Source organism: Bactrocera tryoni, chromosome 3 (genome assembly GCF_016617805.1).
Source record: "Bactrocera tryoni isolate S06 chromosome 3, CSIRO_BtryS06_freeze2, whole genome shotgun sequence".
Classification (NCBI taxonomy): domain Eukaryota; kingdom Metazoa; phylum Arthropoda; class Insecta; order Diptera; family Tephritidae; genus Bactrocera; species Bactrocera tryoni.
The window spans coordinates 7008930-7030897 of record NC_052501.1 but is presented as its reverse complement, the minus strand read 5'-3'; the positions used below and the strand labels follow the sequence as shown (position 1 = coordinate 7030897).

The window sequence follows — 21968 nt, the reverse complement described above, 5'->3', positions numbered from 1 at the left end:
TATGTTGACCATAAGTTGAGTAAAGAGCGCGAAACACATTGTTCACAGAACGTGAATTTTCGTAATAAAGTAGTAGTCTGTCAGGAAAAGCCTTTTGAAAAAGGTACCTCTACTTGGATCACCACTTATATCGCATATTTTATAATGAGACGTTCGTAGAGAAGACAACTACACAGCGCTTTCATTTTCATGAACATGATTTCTAAGGATCTGGAGCTTCTCTGTTTTAAAGTTGAGAAGGAACTTTTGAAAAAAGTCACTACGCCTACGAAACTCTTTAATTTTCTGAAATCACTAAACAGGTGGAACCTGTTTCTAGGGAAACACAAGCAGTCGGTAAAAGGGAACCGCAGTTAGTATACATATTTACATACGTAGCATTTTATATTTCGGGACTTAGCAACCCTTCAAGAGGAATTTCGTGAGAGTCGCCCAAAATCAGATGTTGTTCAGGAAACTATGGATGCTGTAAGCAAACTAATATTTCCAGATCGTCATGTGGCCAATCCTGAGATAGAGACAACAACCAGCATTAGTGGGACCAGCATACATGCCCACACAATTAGTCGATCGCTCAAAAAAAGGCTCGTGTCAATTGGTCGGAAGAAGTGTTAAAAGATTACGATAGCGGTGCTGCAAAACACGTCTATAACATCGTGACAGATGATGAAACGCGGATTTACGCAAATCCAACAAAAGTTGTACGCACAACGAAGCACTTCCAGGCAAGTGGTTGCCTGCTTTTTTGAACAACTGGACATATCTCAACCATACCATGATAACAACGCACAGCAGTAAGTTCTGAGTGTTACACAATCATTTTTTTGCCAATTGTCTCTCAAGAAATTAAGAAAACGAGCCATCAAAGACGGATCAACATCGACTGAAACAATTGCATTTTAAACACTCAAAACATTGATTTGATGAGTTTTCCACCGTATAGTTCTGATGTGGGATCGAATTACTTATCTTCGTACGTAAAAGACAAACTAATAGGTTAACGTTTTTCAACACCTGTAGAGACGGTTGATGCCTTCAGAAGGAGATACCTCAATCATAGTTGCAAAAGTTCTTCCAAAATTAATTTGAAACTGTGTAAGAATTTTTTAATAGAGCCTGGAACGAAGCCTTGAATATCAAAAGGAAAATGGCCCACCCACCATCTAACCAACTTTAATAAAATAAACGAATCAAATGTTTTTAAGTCTGAAATGTCAAATGATTTCTGATGACTTTTCGTGTGACAGCTTTAATTACAAGTCAGAACTTATTAAACGCTTCAATTGTTAGAATAAAAGCGCTATTTTTGTTCCTTAATGCTTTTACACTGAAGGATATTCCGTCAACCTTTGATTTTGACTTTGAGTCTCATTGACCTGCTTTTAAGCGAAGCAAGAGAGCGAAAGTTGGTACAAAACAATCACTCACGATATTTGAAATTATGCCAAATCTAAGTGATTGGTGTTCAGACCATGAGTGTACATAAAAATTTCCACATGGATACAGGTACATAAATACTACAAGCAAGCCCTGTAGGAAATCAAGGAAAACATGACAAGTTGGTTCAAATTCATACTTTAAGAGATATGTAGGTGTAAGTAATTACATCTTGAGGAAGCGATGCAGGATTACTTTGGCCTTTGCTTCTTTCTTCACCTTAGCGACTCTGTATCAATTTTGCAAGGGTGTGGCGTTCAACATATTTTTTTATCATACCTATAACTGTTCATGCTATCCATGAAATGAAAAACATTATTGCTGATGATCCTTTTTTTCCAGACTCATCCACCTGAAATTAATCAAATATTTTCTTTTTGGTGGATTGGATCTTTTGACTACTTAAGCCAAATGTGCAGTGAATGGACTTTCAGTAAAAACAAATCACAATAAATGGTTTTCGCCGTTCTCCGTATAAATATTCGGGGTCCTCGAAGGCCGAATCTGCAAATTTTACTATGAAGATCAGTAGTGGAAACCAAATCCAACGTCCGGTGAAGTAAAATATTTTTCAACTTCATCGATTTTGTCGAAATTTTCACATTTCCTACTGGGCTTGTAAGTCACAAAAATATTTCGATTAGTTTTTCTTCGTGTTTGAGTGAGGAAATTGTTGGCTTTCGTTGGCAATTTGGTGACCAAACTTGCGCCAATTTTTATTTCCTTGAAATGTTTTTAATGTTTCTCAGCATGATTTTGGATAACACATTTCATGGCATACTAGTATATTTGGAAACTAACCAATAATTTGCTTGCCTACAAATTTGAGTGCACACCGCTTAATGAATATGCGGTGAGTGCAGCGGTCGCATGTCTCCGCAGTGACTCTATGGGTACATTAGGACTAATTTTAAAGGCATTTCGTAACTCACAAGTCAATTTAAAATAATTCTGTATTTTAAGGTGAGAACTAGATATCATATAGCTGGTATTTCAAATACCATATAGAGACTGTATAGTGGATGACTAGTCGTGATATTCATAATAACCCCGCAAAACCAATACGACTGTGTAAACTGACGTTGAGCAATACCAAAAGCTCTGTCAGCAACGGGAAGGACCTCTCCGAACCGTTCTATACCAAACGAGGTTACAGACAAGGTGACTCTCTGTCGTGCGACTTCTTTAATCTACTGCTGGAGAAAATATTTCGAGCTGCAGAGCTGAATAGAGAAGATACAATCTTCTACAAGATTGTACAATTGCTGGAGTATGCCGATGACATGGATAGCATTGGTCATAGCAACCGCGCCGTTAGTTCTGCTTTCTTCAGGCTGGACAAAGCAGCGAAGCAAATGGGTCTGATTGTGAACGAGGGTAAGACGAATTATCTTCTGTCATCCCATTCGCACCTTGGCTCCCACGTCACAGTTGACGGCCAAAATTTCGAAGTCGTAGATAATTTCGTCTAATTGTATCTTGGAACCAACATTAACACCGACAACAATATCAGCCTCAAAATCCAACGCATAATAACTTCTCCGTGATAACAGGTGCTACTTCGGACTCAGTAGGCAATTGAGAAGTAAAGTCCTCTCTCGACGAACAAAGACCAAACTTTACAAGTCACTCATCATCCCCGTCCTGTTAAATGGTGCAGAGGCACGGTCGATGACAACATCTGATAAGTCGACGTTACGAGTTTTCGAGAGAATGGTTCTGCGGAAGATTTATGGTCTTTTACGCATTGGCAACCTCGAATACCACAGCCAATGGAACATAGTTCAGCGAATTAAGAGACAGAGGCTACGCTGGCTAGATCATATTGTCCGCTTGGAGGAAGCAGAGGAAGAGGCAGACTCCGTTGGAAAGAACAGGTGGAGAAGAACCTGGCTACACTTGGAATCTGCAATTGGCGCCAAACAGTTAAAAGGAAGAACGACTGGGACGCTGTTATAAACTCCGCTTTAACTGTGTAAGCGCTGTCTACGCCAGTAAAGATTTCATAAATTTGTAATAGCAACTCGAAGATTTCTGAACGCACCCGAGCGAAGAAAAATTTAATATCTTATAGTGTGTCGGTAGTGTGATGTCTTTTTCTAATCACATCCCTGGATTATTAAAAAGGAATTGGAAAATTAATGCTTTTGAGTCTGACTGGGGATAAGTCAAACCTGAAGGGTATTGAAAAGTATAGTATGCTGAGGTTTGCCAATCGAATAAGTAAGCCCCACTGGATGTGAAAAAGACATGTTTTGCCTCTTTTATTAACCCAAAATGTGCAAAAGAACAAAAAATGGTCGTCAATAATTCAAGAAGGAAAGATGTGTTTGCATGTTCTGAAATCCTTTTATAAGCCTTCGATAATCAAATACACTTCGGACTGGGCGAAGGTACGCGCTACAACAACAGCAACATACATTCCACAAATATGCAATTAAGAATTAAATGCATTCATACATTAATTAAATAAATTTATTCGCTTGTTTTGTGTTATTTTGAGTGTAATTTCAATATCTTGCTTTTTCTGCTGAACTATGTAACTATGTCATTAGGTATAATATTTATATTAATATCGATTAAAAATACTTATGTTAAACATATGCTGCAATTAATATACTCAAATATGCCAATATTTCAATTTTAATTAATATTTGTTTTAATTGAGACCTAATTTTAGAATTACGAGTAATTCGTTAGCTCTAGACTACATACCATACATATATATTCTATTTATTGGGGGTTTGAAATTCGCCGAAACATTATCATTAGGGGTGGAAAATAAACAATAACTTATATAACGCAATTCTCTAAACGCCTAACTGTGATGATGTTGTTGTATAGGTTGGTTTGTGTTTTTGTTTTTGTTCTTGCTTTTAGTTCAAAAGAAACTTATCTTAGCTACAATTATATTTTTTATATTACATACTCGCATATAACGGTTAATTCTGCTTTCATAAACAATAAATATGAGGTTGTGAGGCCTATAATTAAAACACTTAACTAATCTGAAAAATAGATCTAAAAAATAAAATAATAAAATGAAATAAAAAAAATTAAAACTCATGCGAATATGAATCAGCGATTCTCTCTATTTCCCTAAGCTTAACTAACGTGTCTACAAATTTAAAACTCCTAGCCACATGCTTAAGTCCATGTTTTGGGTAAACTAAAGGGTCCCAGACGCTTATGTTCATCCACTGCGCGCACCGCAAAGTAGTAACGTTGACCCTCTTGGAACTGCGTCAGCGTGACGGCCATGGGCAGTAACATCGCTTTCACATCGCCCACATGGCGCCATGAATCAACCGCCGGCGGACCCGATGTCTCTTGGTAGGCATAAATTTGATAGGTGACGCACTCGGCAAAACGCTCCATGGAATCTTCCATGGTCCAGGAGATAACAATGCCGTTCTCCAGATTGCTGATGCGTATGGTGGGGCGTGGCGGTGGCAGCTTCCAGCCCGGATTGTAGGGTTGCGGCGGTGTGTTTGGCAGTGGCGCAGGGTGATTGTATTTGCGTACCGGTGCGGCTGCTGGCATATTCGCTGGAGTTATGTGTACACGCGTAATGCTGGTGCCGGGCGGCGTGGTTATATTCGACATCAGCGCACTGTTGTTCGCTTTTGCCGCCGGTGGCTGACGCACATTCACCGCTGTCGAACGCACTGCTACCTGTGAATTGTGCGGCATGCGCGTTAGCGGTGGCACTGCGCGCGCATTATTATTCAAGATCTGTGTGTTGGTGTTGACGCCACGCTGCACAGGGGTCGTTGTCGCCGCAGCGCTGGCAACCTCATCCTCATCGGTTAGATCAATGACAGCTTTCTCCTTCGGTTTGGCCGCAGCTATTGTCACACTGCCCACTGCGGGCGAGGCTTGGTTCAATTGGTTCATGTAGTGATCTACGGACGCGTTAGGCGAGGCAGCCGTCGCTTCGACCGGACGTCGGAACTGTGTCTGCTGCGTGGGTAAGGGACCAACAGCATTGGTCTTTGGAGCCAATTTGCGTCTGTAGACATATAAAACAAACAGTTTTTAATATTTTTTCTCAGAATAAGTAATAGTTGGAAAATGTAAAGGAAAATTCACTAAAACTATACTTACATGTTATTTTGCGCCTGCTGGCGCGCTGCGTATTGTTGTTGTTGTTGTAAATGTTGTGCACGCACTTGCTCATTGGTAGGGAAGCGCACTAGCCGTTGCTGACCCGACGCCACACCCTTGTTCAATACACGAGGCATGCCGGCAGCTTGTTGTGACGACGACGCCGCCGCCGCCGCAGGAGCTGTAGTTTGGGAACCTTGTGTTAACGCCGTTTGCAAAACTCCAGGATTTATGCGATATGAGGGTGGACGTGGTGTTGGCGACATACCGTTATCCACAGGGCGCTGTGGTGTTACCTTTTGTACGCAACCGCGCCGCGCATTCATAGAGGCTGCCACCGCAGCTGAGGCCAGCGCGGAATTACCCGACCGCGTTTCAGGCGTGCTACTCGGCTGACGCGGCGGCGAAGACGGTGGTGGCATTTGACCACGTTGTGGTGATGTGGACACATGGGTGGGAGTATTGGTTGGAACAACGTCTGAGCCGCGCTTGTTCGGTACGTAGACTTGTAGACCTACGGCACGAGTAATTTTGACGGGCATAATGAATTGTGAATTCTTTGTTTCGATATCTTTTAACACACGATTGTGCACCATTTCCAAATCACGAAACTGTTTCGAGATTTCGGCGATTTTTGCTCGATGCGCTGTGATTTGTTTCTCCTGCTTGTCGATAGTTTCGCGCATTTCGGCGAACTCACTTTTGTGCACGATGGCTTCGACTACTTTCTGCAGCACCAACTCTTCCAAATCGGTTTTGGTGAGTTTGTCGAAGTTCTTGCGAAACCGTTTGAAGAAGTCTAAACTTAACGTGGGTGCATCGCCGTTTAAGAGCTTGGGTGCTGGATAGAGTGGAATTGGAATGTCTGAAGCTATGGCGCGAAGTTGAGGCAATACTTTCCCGAAATCGATTTTTTCATCCGCCAAACCCGATTTTGCCTCTTTGCTTTCTGTTGCAAGCTTTTCATCTGTGGCCACACCGCTTTCGGGCACATTCATTGTTTCTGTTTTTATAGCTTCCTCGATCGTAACAGACTCGTGTATTTTAGTCTTTTTATTTGCCACTTCCTCCGTCGCATCGGATGTTGATTCGTCTGCGCTCTTCTGTTCTAACTCGTCGTGCGTTCGCTTTATTGCAACAGCTGTTGACACGCCCAATGACTTTTCACTATTCTCACCGTCATTACTGTCCTCCGCAATCTTGATTACCTCAAACGGATCAAGTTTAGGTGCAGAATCGGAGGATTTATTGCTGCTACGTGACTCTTCATCGGCTTTTAAGCTCTCATCAGTCTCAAGACTCAAGCGTAAGCGTTTGTTCGGTGGCTCAGTTGCCTTCTCTTCGCCAGCGGCACGACTATCGTCCTCCACTAATTCTATGGCGCCGCTGCTCTCGGCATCGTCGGCATCTTCTTCATTCTCCGGCTCATCCGCTGCATCGCCATCGTCGTCCCCAGTGCTACCAGCTGTACCGGCTTTCTCTATGGTTTGTGTTTCTTGTAACAAATTGCTGCTGCTACTACAATTGCTGTTTGTCTCATCGACAGCTTCCGAAGTTTTGGATTTTGTTTCATCGTCCCTTTGTGGCGTCGGCGCTGATTTTTCACTTTCGAACTTGTCACAGGCATTGTCCGAGTTGTCTGACTGTAGCGCTGTTTTATCAGCCACGCTTTCGCCTTTTTCCGTTTTTTGTTCAATTGCAGTCTTAACACTGTCTGTATCTAATTTAGATTTTGTTTCGTCTGTTGCACTCTCACTTTTACCAATTTCAGAAGCGATTGGCTTTTCTGTGGCGTCCGTGCTTTTTCCCCCTGTCAACGACGTTTCTTCATCATCATCAAGCAATAGCACAACATCATCATCGTCGTCCACCTCCATTGATTGGACAGCTGGACCGTCAGCTTTTTTGTTTGTATCAACAATGCTTTCCTTCGTTTCCTTGGCTTCCGACTTGCCCACAAAGAAAATAACGTCATCATCGGAATCGTCCGCCTCTCCTGATTTGCTTTTAGCGTTAATGCTTTGCAACTCGATAGCTATTGGGTCCGCCTCAGCATTAGTGCTATCTGCTTTTATGGACTCTTTATCTTCAATATTTCTGTTTTCCGCTGATACTTTCTGCAATTCTTTAGCTTCCGTTTCGGTGTCTTCTATAACTTTCTGGTTTGATTCTGATTCTTTTGCTGTAATGCCGACGCTTTTTTCTATAATCTCATCAATAACTTGTTTACAGTCTTTCTTTGAGCTGTCGCTCTCAGTTTGCTCCTTTTCTAACGTATCTTCTGCATTAATTTTTTGTTTTTCTTTTTCCACTTCTTCGATTTTATCATTATCTTTATTTATGCTATCTTTATCACTATTTGCATGTTCATCCACTTTTTTATTTTCCTCTCCATCAATATCCTCAATGCTCTCATCATTTGAGTTTGATGTTTTGACATTCTCCTTATCATCATTAACTTCGGGCTTTTCAACACTCGTACCCGGCGTACTCCCTTTTTCGGCATTTCCAACCTTTACCGCATCTTCCTTCTTCTCTGTTACTTGTTTTGACGTTTCTGCTGTTACTTCTGCTTCCGCTGCTTCAGCTGTGACCGCAATTTTGCTCACTGCCTCATCCTTGTCCGAGGACGATGTCTCAATGCAATCTTCGAGATCATTAATTTTCGAAATTAACTTATCCAGATCGTCGCCTGTATTATCCAGACAAGCTGTTGCAGGCGTTGTACTATCCTCGACCTTGTCAGCCTTTTTTTCATCAAGCACGGCAGTCGCTTTCGGCACCACCTCGGCCAGCAATTTATCAACTACATTTGCACCACTGTCATCATCATCGTCTTCACGCAGCAACGCCTCTTCCAATTCAGGATTGACAGCCTCATTTAAATCAATTAGTTCATCGAGATCCAGACCATCGCCGCCATCGGCGAAACCGTTTGAAACGTCACCGATTAAACCATTTTGTGGCAGATCTAAAAAGATTGAGGTGCTAAAAAGATGCATAACTGTAAATATTTATTTGATGGAGCTTGGAGTTGAACACGTATTGAAACTATGACCCTGCACAGGGTATATTAAGTTGGACTCGAAGATTTTAACACACAGAAGGAAACGCCGGAGAAAATATGTCCTATCGTCTGCATATACTCAAAATAATCTCTCAGTTTTTGAGGTCTTGATCTGAAATTTTGGGCACGTTCTGCTCTTTCCAAGAAGCTTCTCATTTGTCGGCGCCGCGGATATCGGACCACTATAGATCATAGCTGCCATACAAACTGACTGATCAAACTCAAGTCATTGTATCGAAAACTCTTTTATTTCACAAGGTATCTTTAGGAAATTTGGCACCGACTATTGTTAAATACAACTCTACAATCTCCTTACAAATTATTTATAACGGACCACTATAGTATATACATAGCTGCCATACAAACTAATCGATCGAAATCTAGGCAAATATTTTTTTATACTTTATATGCTATAAAAAATGCACCCCTGAAGGATAGTATAGATTCGATTCGACCGAAGTTAACACTTTTTTGTTTCTGTTGTTGTTGTAGCGACAGGAATCAGTCCTAAAGTAATTTCGAGGTGCCGAGCTGACTGTCCTGACACCGATAAAAATCCGGCTACGTTCCGGTTACTTAGACCCGAATGCCGTGGGTACAATTTTCTTGTTTCTCTATCTCTTTGGCACTTCTTCTAAAGAAGTCGCAATTAACCCCACCCCAAAAGAGGTGTTTTGTGCAACAATTTCCTCAAAGCTCCATCAATTAAAACGCAATTACAACGCTCTATTTACCGTTTGTATTCAATAAATCACTTTTCAGTTTTGTTGTCTCCAATTCTGACATGACATCCAAGTCATCGGGATTGCCATTACTACTCGTTGTTGCCAGCTTGTTAAAGTCGGTCGGTGCGCTCTGCTTAACTTCCATCATTTTGTGGCTTGTGGGTATGAGTATTCACTCTGAGTAATGCATTAAAGTTGACTGAAAGCAGAAAAAATAAAATTACATTAAATAAGAAGAAGGCATAAGAATATAGGCTTAAAGAAGGTTCGAGTAATTACAACAGTGTTTAAATTTTAAGTATAATTTCTTAATTAACACAACTAAACGCACTGAGCGACAAATATCAAAGCGAAGTTAAAAGTGGTTTTTCGAGTTAAGCCTAGGTTAAAATTACGGCTTAGTAACTTCAGTAACCCGACAGTGAAAGCCACATGCCATAATTAAGGAATACAACGAGAACAGAACGAGAAAGCAAATGTGCAATAAAAATTGCAAAAACAAAACGACGGTAAATCATAAAATTTAGATAGAAGACAACAACGCGGCATAGACCAAATGTATAGAATCAACGCTGATTATATGAAACACGCGAAACGTCGACAAACAATGCAAAAAAAAGAGCGCAAAAGAGTAAACGCCAAAAAGAGCATTATCGAGGGAGAGAGGGCAGCAGAGAGCATGTAAACAAAATGAGCGGACAATATTAATACAAACAACAAACTATTTAAAGAAACTAAAAAACTTAAAAATACAAAAATTATAAATATACATATGTACATACATACAAAAATATAGATTTCGAAAATTTAATTTTTTGACGACTTACAATTTAGAATACAACTTGCGCTTCAAGTCCGTAAAACTGTTGTCTGCTAATGCTGTGATTCACGTACAATCTCATGCACAGGCATACAAGAACACACAACAACAAACGCCCAGGCGCAACTTGCAACTGCTAGACACGAGTGAAACGAAAACACAACCGGACAATTTCACGTGATACAAAGAACTGAAAATGTAGCGAGCATAAAATTTTGAACGAACTGTCGTCTTTGCTTGAACACGATAGATAGATAGCTCGTACGATTTCTCGTATGCCGACTAGCACCAGGTAGTTTTTGCTTTTTGCTTCTCGGATCAATGTAAAATAGGTCGAGAAGTGGACTAATACCATAAAACGAGATGCACGCTGTACTAGGGAACTAGGAAGTACTACGAGTTTAACCGATTGTTTATACTTAGGTTAGGTGGCAGCAATATTTATTTATGTATAGATGAATATATGTTATAACGGCATACATATATTTATGAGTTATGCACAAAGTTATACAGAAGTGTCACAAAGTAGGCAGCTAGTAACGGCGTAACATGTGGAACGTATGTGGATCCCAACTGCGTTTAGTCGCGACGAAACGAGTGGTTTGGCAATGAAATGGTGGACTTAGGATGTACGCAGATAACTCGCAGACAAAACACTATTAATATTGGAGTCAAAAATACTAAATTGTTGCATATAAACATACACATATGTACATACATATGTTGGTGCATATATACATATGTACATACACATGTGCTGGAAAACTATGCAAAAATTTACTTCATGTCTGAGAAATTCGCGATATTACACAATTAATGTAGTTCACCTGATGACAGCTACAGCAACGCGAAAGCTGTTTTACACCAAAGCACCACTAAAATAAAGCTTTTCGACTAGCACAAAGCTTTCTACTTAATTCAGCCGGAAGAAATTAGGATTTAATGAACGTCACATTTAATTAAAAAATCTAAAGCAAATATTTTAAAATATTGAAAATGAAAAAATAAAGCATAAATGAAAGCAAAAGCAGCGTAAAAAATATAACCTAAAAAAAAATACAAAAAAGTAGAGGAAAGTTTAAATTGTTTAACACTCAAACAAATTTTTCAGAAATATATATTGTAGTAAATATTAAAAAAACTATATTTATATACATATGTACATACATAAAAACCCGGTTGATTTAGTTAAAGCTCCCAGCACAAACACATAGAAGTGCATGTTCCCCGACACCCAGCGTCAAAACAACAATAATTGACTTCAACGGTGGCGCCCAGCAACAGCAACACAAAATTTGCACAGCAAACCTGCGGCTAAGCTGCACAAATGCACAAATGCATTTGCCGCACTACAACAAACACACTCAAACAACAAAACACACAAATACGCCAACACGCAAGTATACACACACATACGATCTACACCAAGCCTCCGCAGCATGTGGACGCTAACTTTAGGCGACAATTTAAACTTTTTAACCGACTTTTGGGCACTACCAGCAAGCATAAGATGCCACAGATTTATAACAGGGTCCATAAGACGAAGAGGTAAGTACTGGCAGTTTATTGAAGATAATGAAGCAGATAAGCAAGCGAGCTTTCAATAAGCATATGCGCCTTTCAAATGCTCGGACTTGAGAAATCAAGAAAAACCGCTTACAAACTATGGAATAGTTCAAGAATTTATGGTCGGAATAGTAACTTTACAGTTGTAGATATTAGCAGTCCAATGCACTACAAACAGACAAACATAGTGTGTAGTTAACAAACATTCAGCAAGCCACGAACGAAAACGAACTTAGCGCAGCGGGAGTTGTGTGAGCGAGATAGTATGTACTGATTTACGGCGACATTTTAAATGAAGGGTCAAAAGTCAAGTTAAAAACAAAAAAATATGCCAAATGTAATACAAATAATTAAAATTAAACAAAATATTATTTTTCCAAAATAAAAATGTTTTATAATTTTGCTTTGCAGTTACTTCCAGACTATTTTCGCTTAGGAAACTGCTACCAAATAAATGAAATGCTGTTATTTTTATAAAAATCGTTGTTTTATTTATTTAATGTTAATTTATGGAAAACCATGTAGCGTAGAAAATTTTTGCACAGACCGAAAAGCTACAAAGTTGTCAAACAAGCAAAGCCAACGCACGAGCACCCGGAGAGCCAGTCGAAATACATACAGTTGCGAGAAAAATAATAGCAGTCCCTTGAAGGACATACTGTCTACCACTGTAGTTTTACTATTTTTAAATGTTTTCATTTTTTCTTTTTGCTAAAGCGTTTACTAACACTAGTATTCGCAGTTAGTCATGTTCGAATAACCGTAGATTGGCATCATATTTTGATATTTTAATTTCACTGACGCTAAGTAGTTTGTATGGCGAGCACATTAATAGCAGCGTTTAATTGTTTTCTGAATATAATTGAAAATTTAATATATACGATTTTTAAAAGTAAGTAATATTATCATTTACAATATAATAAGAAATTAATTATTGTGTTCACGCAATATATTTATCTAAAGTGGGTCGTGGAAAACATTGCAGCACGGAGAAACGCAATTTGATAAAAAATCTGATAAGTGCAGGTAAAACTTATAAAGAAGTACAGAAATTACTATGTTGTTCTGCAAAAATGATTTCCAATGCTCTTAAATACCAAAAATCATCTGAAACACGTGGGCGTAAAAGGATTTTATCAGCATCCCTGGAGAAACGCATAGTAAGGACTAGCAGAGCCAATCCATCAAAGGCAGCTACACAAATTAAAGATGAGTTAAATCTGCCATGTGGAGTCCATACAGTCAGACGATGTTTAAGAGATAATAATTTGTATGCTCGGAGCCCCCGCAAAGTTCCTCTTTTGAAAAAAAATCACATTGACAAAAGACTAAGGTTTGCACACGATCACTTGTTGTGGTCACTCCAAAAGTGGCGAAATATTCTTTGGACCGATGAAAGCAAAATGGTTCTCTATGGTGGGAAAGGATCAAGGGAATATGTGAGACGTCCACCTAATAAAGAATATGATCCAAGGTATACTAGGAAAACCCTTAAACATGGTGGATCATCTATTATGGTATGGGCATGTTTTTCCTATCATGGTGTTGGTCCGATACGGCTCATTGAAAAAATAATGGATCAATACCTGTATGTGAATATTTTGCAAACTAACATGCTTCCTTATGCCGAAGACAGTATGCCACTGAAATGGATCATGCAACAAGACAATGATCCAAAACATACTAGTAAAGTGGCAAAAGAATGGTTTCGAGAGAATAGGATTGAGGTTATGGAGTGGCCAGCTCAATCGCCAGACCTCAATCCAATTGAGAACTTATGGACTGATCTAAAGAAAGCCGTTTGGGATGAAAAACCAACAAATAACAAGGATTTGTGGGAAGTAGTTCAAAAGGCATGGTATAACATTCCATTGGAAAGATGTCGTCGCCTTGTGGACTCCATGAAGGACAGATGTGTTGCAGTCATAAAAAATAATGGCAATGCAACTAAATATTAATGTGATCAATAAAATTAAATATCAATTACCATTTATTTTTGCCGTAATTACCTCTAAGTTATAATAAACTGAAATACTGCTATTTTTTTGCTCCATTAATTTATGTACTTGGTTCAAAAAAAAAATTTTAATAAATAAAATATCAACTTAACTTAAATTTATTGTGTGCAGAAACTTTTCTTTACGTTGTGGTAAAACCCCCTGTGAATACGAAGTACCAATTTTGTAATGTAAAATATGTACCAACAGTTTTCGAAACATGGGGTGGGCACTGCTATTAAAAATCTCGCAGCTGTATATAAGACAACCAGAGCCGAAGCAGCTCGTTCGTATGAAAAACCAACCCATACTTATATAAATAAATGGTTCGGCGACGAGTGGATCCAAGGTAGAGGGGGTGAAAGTATAAACATTGTATGCACACGAATCGGTTGGAAGTAGAAGTGTATACGGTCGACGATTTTGTAAAATCGATTCAAGATTTATGATGAAACATTTTATTAAAGATTTTAAAATGTAGATTTTTTTCGAAAGTATCAAATTAAAAATAGGCATCAGATTAATTTTGGTATAAATATAGAAATTAACTAATATTGGTATTGACTAGCTTATACATATGTACACGTGTTATACACATGAATACATATGTACTTAACCATAACTACCTTTGAAGAAAAGTTCAAAAATTCCTCTAAATGCAAGCTCAAGGCAAGATTCCAGTTCTTATTCATCAAAGAAATTTTTACAGTTATGTACCTCAAAAGCATATGTGCATTGCAGCTTAGAGAGCGCTGCTAGCGAAACACTAACAAAACCGAAGAGCAGAAGTAAGCTAACAAAGGATCTCTGCATTAGCGCCAAAGCCGTTTGTTCGTGTGTATCTCAATACGAGTACATTGTATTTCAATAGTTGCGTACGAAATAACAGCACCATAAAGCATTGTAGACACTCATTCCGCACTTCCAGCCATTAACACCCATAAACAGTGGAGTGCATAAATATAGTACTACAGTAAGAACAGAGTACTATATACTATATTGAAGACTATAAAAACAAGAAGAAACGTAAACTTCGGTTTCACCGAAGCTATAATACCCTTGACAGATACAAAAATTTCCTTACAAAAACTTCACAGATACAAAAAATTCCTTACAAATGTTGATTCCGATTGTTCGGGTATATCCGATCTGCACAATTTCTTCGGAGATTGTATTATTGACTTGCCAAATTTCGCGAAGATATCTCGTAAAATGAAAAAGTTTTACATGCAAGTACCAATCGTTCGATTTGTATGGGAGAAAATATCGTGTGCAAAATTTCAGTCAGATATCTTAAAAACTGAAGACCTAGTTCGCGTATATACCGATAGACAAACATACGGACAAGGCTAAATCGACTCAGCTCGTCATGCTGATCATTCAGAGATATATTTCATAGGGTATCGACGTTTATTTCTGAGTATTACTTCGTGGCAAATTTAAAATATTCTGTTCAGGGTATACAAATGTTAACTCCGTTTTCACCTTAGACAAATAAAAAAGTTTTCGTTCTGAAAAATTTATTCTTAGATTGTTCAATAACTTTGCTCGAACGTAACACGATCAAGAAATTTCTTTCAAGTTGCAATACTCTCACACTTTTCTGCAACCACACACACTTTTCGAACTTGAAAGCCGTCTTGATATCAACTTTTCCAAGCAAGTTGACGATCTAGTCAAAACAGCTGAAGCTCAATAAGCCGCTACAAAGGTAGACTGATAGGGACAGCAAACGAAGTTATATTTTCATATTTCTCTTCAGTAAGATTTGCCATTTCATCATGGAAAGATATACGATCCAACAAGAAGTCGTAATTATTAAATTTACTACCGAAACTCGGAGTCAGTGGCCTCAACTTTAAGAGTGCTACGTCTAATTTATGGTCGGCATAATCGTCCTGTCAGATCAACATTTGAGCGTCTAGTGAAAAAATTTGAATCCATAGGCACAGTACAAAATGTTCTCGTGCCAGTGAGACACAGAAGTGCCCCTAGTGTTGAGAATATTGCTGCCGCTAGCGCATCAATTGAGGAAGACCCAAATCAGTCTCTCTTACGTCGTTCTCAAGCGTTGGGCATCTCATACGCCATACGTGACGTCAATGTGGCGAATTTTTCGAAAAGATCTGGGCCTATATCCTTACAAGATCAAATTGGCGCCACAACTGAAGCCATTTGACCACCAGAATCGTCGTATGTTCGTGAATTGGGCTGAGCAAAAACTTGAAAATGATCCGGATTTTCATTGAAAAATCATCTTCAGCGATGAGGCTCATTTCTAACTGGACGTCTTCGTCAATAAGCAAACTATGCGTCACACGAGCTCCTTGAAATACCATTGTATTGCGAAAAAATTACGGTTTGGTGCGGTTCATTGGCCGGCGGGGTCATTGGGCCGTAAATCTTACGTGATGAATAAGACCGGCACGTTACTGTGAATGGGAATCGCACCGATCAATGATAACCGAATATTTTTGGCCCGAATTTGATGTTATCGACTTGGACAATATGTGGTTCTAACAGGACGGCGCCACAAGCCACACAGAGAATGTTACTACTCATACTGCCAAATATCAGTCGAATTATGTATGTCTACGTATTCAACGACATTTTTGTCCAAAAACTTTCGAAGTTTTTTCTCTCCCTCTCTCTCCTATAGCCGATGGTCTGAGCTTAGCGTTCTCTTGTCCTTCAATGGCCTTGATAAGAATGTGATGATTGGTGATCAACATTCGCAGGCAAATTTATGTACATTCTAAAGTCGATTATTTCGCATACAAAATTTCAACAAACCAAGAAAGTTCACTCACATATACATATATCTATAATTAATATAGCAACAACGTTGCCAATTAATAATGCACGACTGTAGTCGCACATGTGTATATATTATATATACAGATAGGAACAACAAAATAGGTGTGGCCAGGGTGCAATTTACAAATATGTAATATAGATATATCATACAGATTTTTATAAAGAAAAGTTAGATAAAAAAGTTCCTACGCTTCTTGATAGTTGATAAGGATGAACCTAATCTTCAGTTTGAAACCTATATGCTATAAAAAAGTGAATTCATATACCCCTTGCATGAGTGCGGAGTGTAAAAGTAATAAATATTACATTGAATAAAATATGAAAAAATATCTCGGAAACGGTGAGGACGGACGAACAACATTACTGAGAGCGTAGCACTTACGCACAAACTAACTCACCACTATGCACCAATATGTAGATACACAAAAATGTGGTATCTCTCGCACGGTAAGCAATACTTTCTACGCGTTTTGGGTATCTGATAGGCAGCTGAGGCCAACCCAAATCATAAAATTGCGTATATCACTTGTGTATAGCGAAAACTGTCTCTACATTACAATATAACTGTATGTTTGTATGTGTGGGCTTGCATTGGGTTCCACATTGAACCACGATAGATGTGATTATAAATAGGCGGACCAAACATTGCTAAATTACTGAAATTAAAAATTTTAGAGAAAATAATCGAAAAAGAAACTTCCATACGGGTGACACTTTAAAAATCACCAGCTTCGTTGCGTAAGAATTCTGCCGCAAAACCTGTTCGCCGGAGCGCAAGCCAAACAAAAACAATAAACGACAATAGCTTTAAGGGGAATAATGCGAAGAAACGACGCAAACCCAACGTGCGAGTTAATGAATGAATGGACTTACATATAAGTTGTACTTTTTATTGTTGTTATTATAGTTTACTACTTCAAAAAATAATGTTTGTATCTCAAAAGGCAATTAAAACAAGAGAGATATTGGAAGGTATTGAAGCTATAGCTTTACGACCGATAACTGACGGCGCTATTAACCAACGCCAGTGGGCACGGCAGCTGTGCGTTATGACCTGTGTATATGCGTGTGTGTGTGCATGATATTATAAGAGCGCACAACAGCGTGCAAAGAGCGCGTTTTTTAATTGTCTGCTCAAGCAAATAAAGAGAGCAAAACAAAGCACTAGTTGAGGCACATACAAAGATGCGTTAATACATATTTTTTATGAACTAAAATTGAGAAAATTATTTAATTAAACAATTTTAAGTAATTTACTATTTAAACGGTTATTAAATGGTTAGCTTTTGTTAATTTTAATTTTTTACAATACATATAAGTTTTTGGCACTTAAACAGTTTCAAAAAAATTAAAAAAAAAAATAATAAAAAGATGTTGCCACCTCGATAAATACTTTTTTCCACAAGTTTCACAAAAATTGTGATAAAAACATTAAAAAAAATTAAAAGATGTTGCCACCTTATAATTATTTTATTCTTTTTTTTGCATAAGTTTGAGTACAATATACCTGCATATAAGTGCATGTGTGCATTTGCCTAATACCAACCCGATTGTGTATGTATACCGTGACGACTTGCACACGTACTCGAAAGTAACTAAAGATAACTCACCGATATCCAACTCAGACCCTATTCAAGCCATTTCCGTTCGAAGAAATTTCCAAAATACTCTATATTTTTTCGCAAATTTTGAAATTTTCTTCACTAGGGCGCAAATTTTGCACAATTGTAGAAATATTAAGAAATCTGCTCGTATGTACAGTTGTGTTGGTTACAAACCAACAGACGAAAAACCTGAAGGCATATCAGAGCGTAAGAGAGCACTGAACACAAAATCGGAGAGTAATTAAGAGAATTCGAGAAGCAGGTGACATCATTATTATCTATTTTATAAAAAATTTTGGATTGATAGAAAATTTGATCCAGGATAATCGTAGAAAATTATTTCAAGTGTAACAAAGGGAGTTCCAGAGCAAGATGCTAAAGATAAGTAGACAACAGCAAGCAGATAAGCACGCAAACAGCTGCTTGGCTACAATGTGGTTATGCACGAAGATAGCGAAAAACGTGCAAATCACCAAAACCGACGGGTCAAATATTGTAATATCTTTGTTCATACCTTTAGAAAGGCAACCTTTTCAAAATTTTTCTAGTTTGAATGCTAGAAATTCAGGTAAGCAGCCGAATAACAAAGCACCTCAGGAACACATAAGAAACGCTGACGAACTACACACTTAGCTGGCAGATTGAAGCGTAGTGTACGTTCTTACTCTTCTTAGGCAAGTAAGCGAAAGTGTGCGGCGAGCATTATGTGGGTTAATAAATGTCATTAGAACGCATACGTTCAAAAATTTCGGGTGATAATTTTACAAAAATGGTATTTTTCAACAAAACAGAGAGCATATTGAATTTCATAAAAACAAAAATTATAATTTATTTGTAAGGACATTAGCATACGTCGTAAGACGTAACTTTTCGGCAGTAATTCAGTTAGTCGGTTAAAATACGAAATTTCGTCGAACTAAATTACCGAGATATATACCAAAAACGGAAAAGAGGCAAAGTCCAAAGCAATAATCACGGGAATGGTAGATTGCAGCGTATATACACAAACAACCATAGAATCCGAAAAGCATTGGTATACTCGTATAAAAGCAGAAAGAAGAGCACCGGCTCTTGGCTGCTCAAAACAACGCTGAATAATCGGTGACAACAAATGTGTATGACTGCGATGGAATGATATGAGAAAAATATATATATAAATATATATGTATGTACAGATGTGTAGACACGCGTATAGAAATTTTTCAGAGGGAATTATATCCAACGGATTTTAAAAAAAGGAAATAACCCGATATGCATACCCGATATATGGAATATATTACATGTAAAAGTTAGTTGCATTTGAGCTACTAATAAAAATCACAGTAGTTTAACCAACAAATAACAATATGACAGAGTCGCTTTTTGGTTAACGACTCGTCGTTTCCCCGTTTAGCGAAAATGTATGGAAAAAACCGAACGCGAATAAAGCAAGCATATAAGAGCAGCCGAATGTTGGGTTGACGGCAAAATAAAAATAATATTAAAATCACTATGAATATGCATATATTTAAGTATTTAATGTGTAGATATTTAATGTTTGAGGAGTTAATCTTCTACTTTCGGAATGAGCATTGTCCGAATTTTTGGATATCAGAGATAATTCATGTCAGTTTGCAAATAGACATAAACACGTCTTGAAAATATGTATGCGAATACATACTCTAAAAACAATATCAAAATATGTATCATGTAATTTATGCAAAATATCATTAGAAGTACTGGATATGTGCCTATAACCCCGACCCGCCCCTCAATTTTTGCTTTAAGTGCAAAGCAAGTATACAATACTATGTACATATCCATACTAGTTGTTTTAGTATTCTCTAAGTATAATAAAAAAGACTATACAGATAAGTACATCAATATAGTAATATGGTCGGAAATTAAGATATTCGGTCTTGGACTAAAACCCCTGACATTTTACTACAAAGTTTTACATACACGAAGTAAATTTATAATGTGCAAATGTATGTCTGTCCCAATACGTCGCTTGGCTTCTCTTGATAGTACATAATACAAAGTTACGCCACATGTAAGCAAAATGTACGATGTCACGACACGAGCGCCGATGGCAGCCATATTGGTTTCGGTCGAAAATTATTAAGCGTAAATTTAGTTTGTTTAACTTAACGCATGTAGTATACGTTAGTATATGCATTTTCTATGCGTATTTATTGCTTTTATTTTAAATCAGAAATTTATTTCATATTCAAATTGTTTTTTTCCAAAATTAATCCATTCGACCCGATCTTAGTACCATCTTAACCTAATACTTATAACCGTAATTCTTACGGTACTATCGAAATCGGTTCAGATTTAAGCACGGCATTATCTTTCGCCAGCGGTTTTATTTCTCTTTGCTATATTTCTGTATGTATCGCGGAGTGCTCTTCGATATCTGCTGGTATAGCATTATTTGCATATATGTATGTGTGCTTGTGCATATATAGAGCTTGTTCACATTTTCTCGCTCTGCTTCTATTTTTCTGCCTCTATAATATCGATTGAAGAAATTTTTGAGGTTATGTTTTCCGTAATCGTGGTAAATCACGTACTTATAAGTATTTACTATATATTTTATCCTGGTTGCATTCTATCTATTTTCAAATGTGTTGATAGTTGCAAATGGTCAAAATTTCGGATCTTATTTTCATTGATCGCTTCATCTCCCGCAAACATTTTAATGTGTGCCATGTTTGCTTTGGATTTCTCGAACCAATTAAGGTTTTTCTATAGGCATAAATATTACATTTGTCCATAGAATCGGTTAGCCTATGCTACTTAATAAATGATGAAAACGATTTTCAGCATATGATGTTTCGCCAGGGCAATTCTTTCTTCAAGGCATGTACCCCATTTCTATTAGGGTTGCCAAGCATTCTGGCATTCCAAGTTGGTAGCGCAATGTAAGCAATTTTATTCTATTGTTAATAACAAGTTTTGTTCAAACTTCGCATTTTAAGAAGTAATACGTATGCGAAAATATACAGTTTCTTTGCAAAGAACAGCATTTCCACCTAGCTATTAGGAGACCGGATATACGATCATTGACAACACATAAATCATATAATTTCATCCTATAGGGTTAGATAATAAGCAATATTTTCATATAACAATACCAATAACATTATTTAAAAATCTATAAATAATACTGAATAAGAAATATTCTAATATTTTGTAAATAAAAATATGAAATGTTAATTTTTGGCAACTCTATTATATATGTAAAGAAAATAATTTGCGATTAAATATTAGTGAAATTAAAGGCGGGAAGCTATAATTAGTTAATAAATCGGAAATACTATAGCAACCAAAATATTAACGCAAGATGATAGTAGCAATGTTAAATAGAAACAAACTCACTCTGAAGGGAAAATTCTATATCCAATGTACCAAAAATTCATAACAATCTCACTTTAGTTTTGTTTTTGCAATAGAAATTCAGATGAATTAGATATAAGTTATTTACTGCGTTATTTCACTATTAGTACGTTTTTTTGCAATAAGTGTTTATTTTTCAAACGAATTTAATTTTTCCTCAACTGACATTTGACCGTCCGCAATCACACACCTTTTGATTAGCATTCACAAACAACAATAATTCTGGGTTTGTTTAATAGCACAGGCAAGCAAATGACAGCTGTCAGGCGAATGTACCGAACAGCAGGGTTGTAAATCCACAAGAAAGTCAAAACGTAATTATAACAACAGTGTCCCAATATTAATAATAATTTTAAGCGGATATTTTAGGGAATCAAAGCAGTCAAGACTTTTTTGACTCACAAAATAAAAATCCAGTTAAAACTCATATTGCAAACCACAAACCAT

At 37.6% G+C, this 21968-nt stretch overlaps 1 protein-coding gene across 2 annotated transcripts; it reads right to left on the bottom strand.

The window, feature by feature from the left end:
• Nucleotides 1-3894: 3894 nt before the first annotated feature.
• On the bottom strand, nt 3895-21723 carry LOC120770174 (activating transcription factor 7-interacting protein 1). 2 transcript variants are annotated; one of them, XM_040097388.1, is made up of 4 exons: nt 21504-21723; nt 9346-9535; nt 5545-8515; nt 3895-5449 (listed from the first exon to the last, which is right to left on the bottom strand). In XM_040097388.1, the coding sequence occupies exons 2-4, from the start codon at nt 9482-9484 to the stop codon at nt 4585-4587; spliced, it is 3975 nt and encodes a 1324-aa protein (XP_039953322.1). In that variant the 5' UTR covers nt 9485-9535; nt 21504-21723; the 3' UTR covers nt 3895-4584. The 2 variants fall into 2 exon arrangements, with proteins under 2 accessions (XP_039953322.1, XP_039953323.1); XM_040097389.1 differs by lacking the exon at nt 21504-21723 and adding an exon at nt 10164-10335.
• Between the last annotated feature and the right edge of the window lie 245 nt (nt 21724-21968).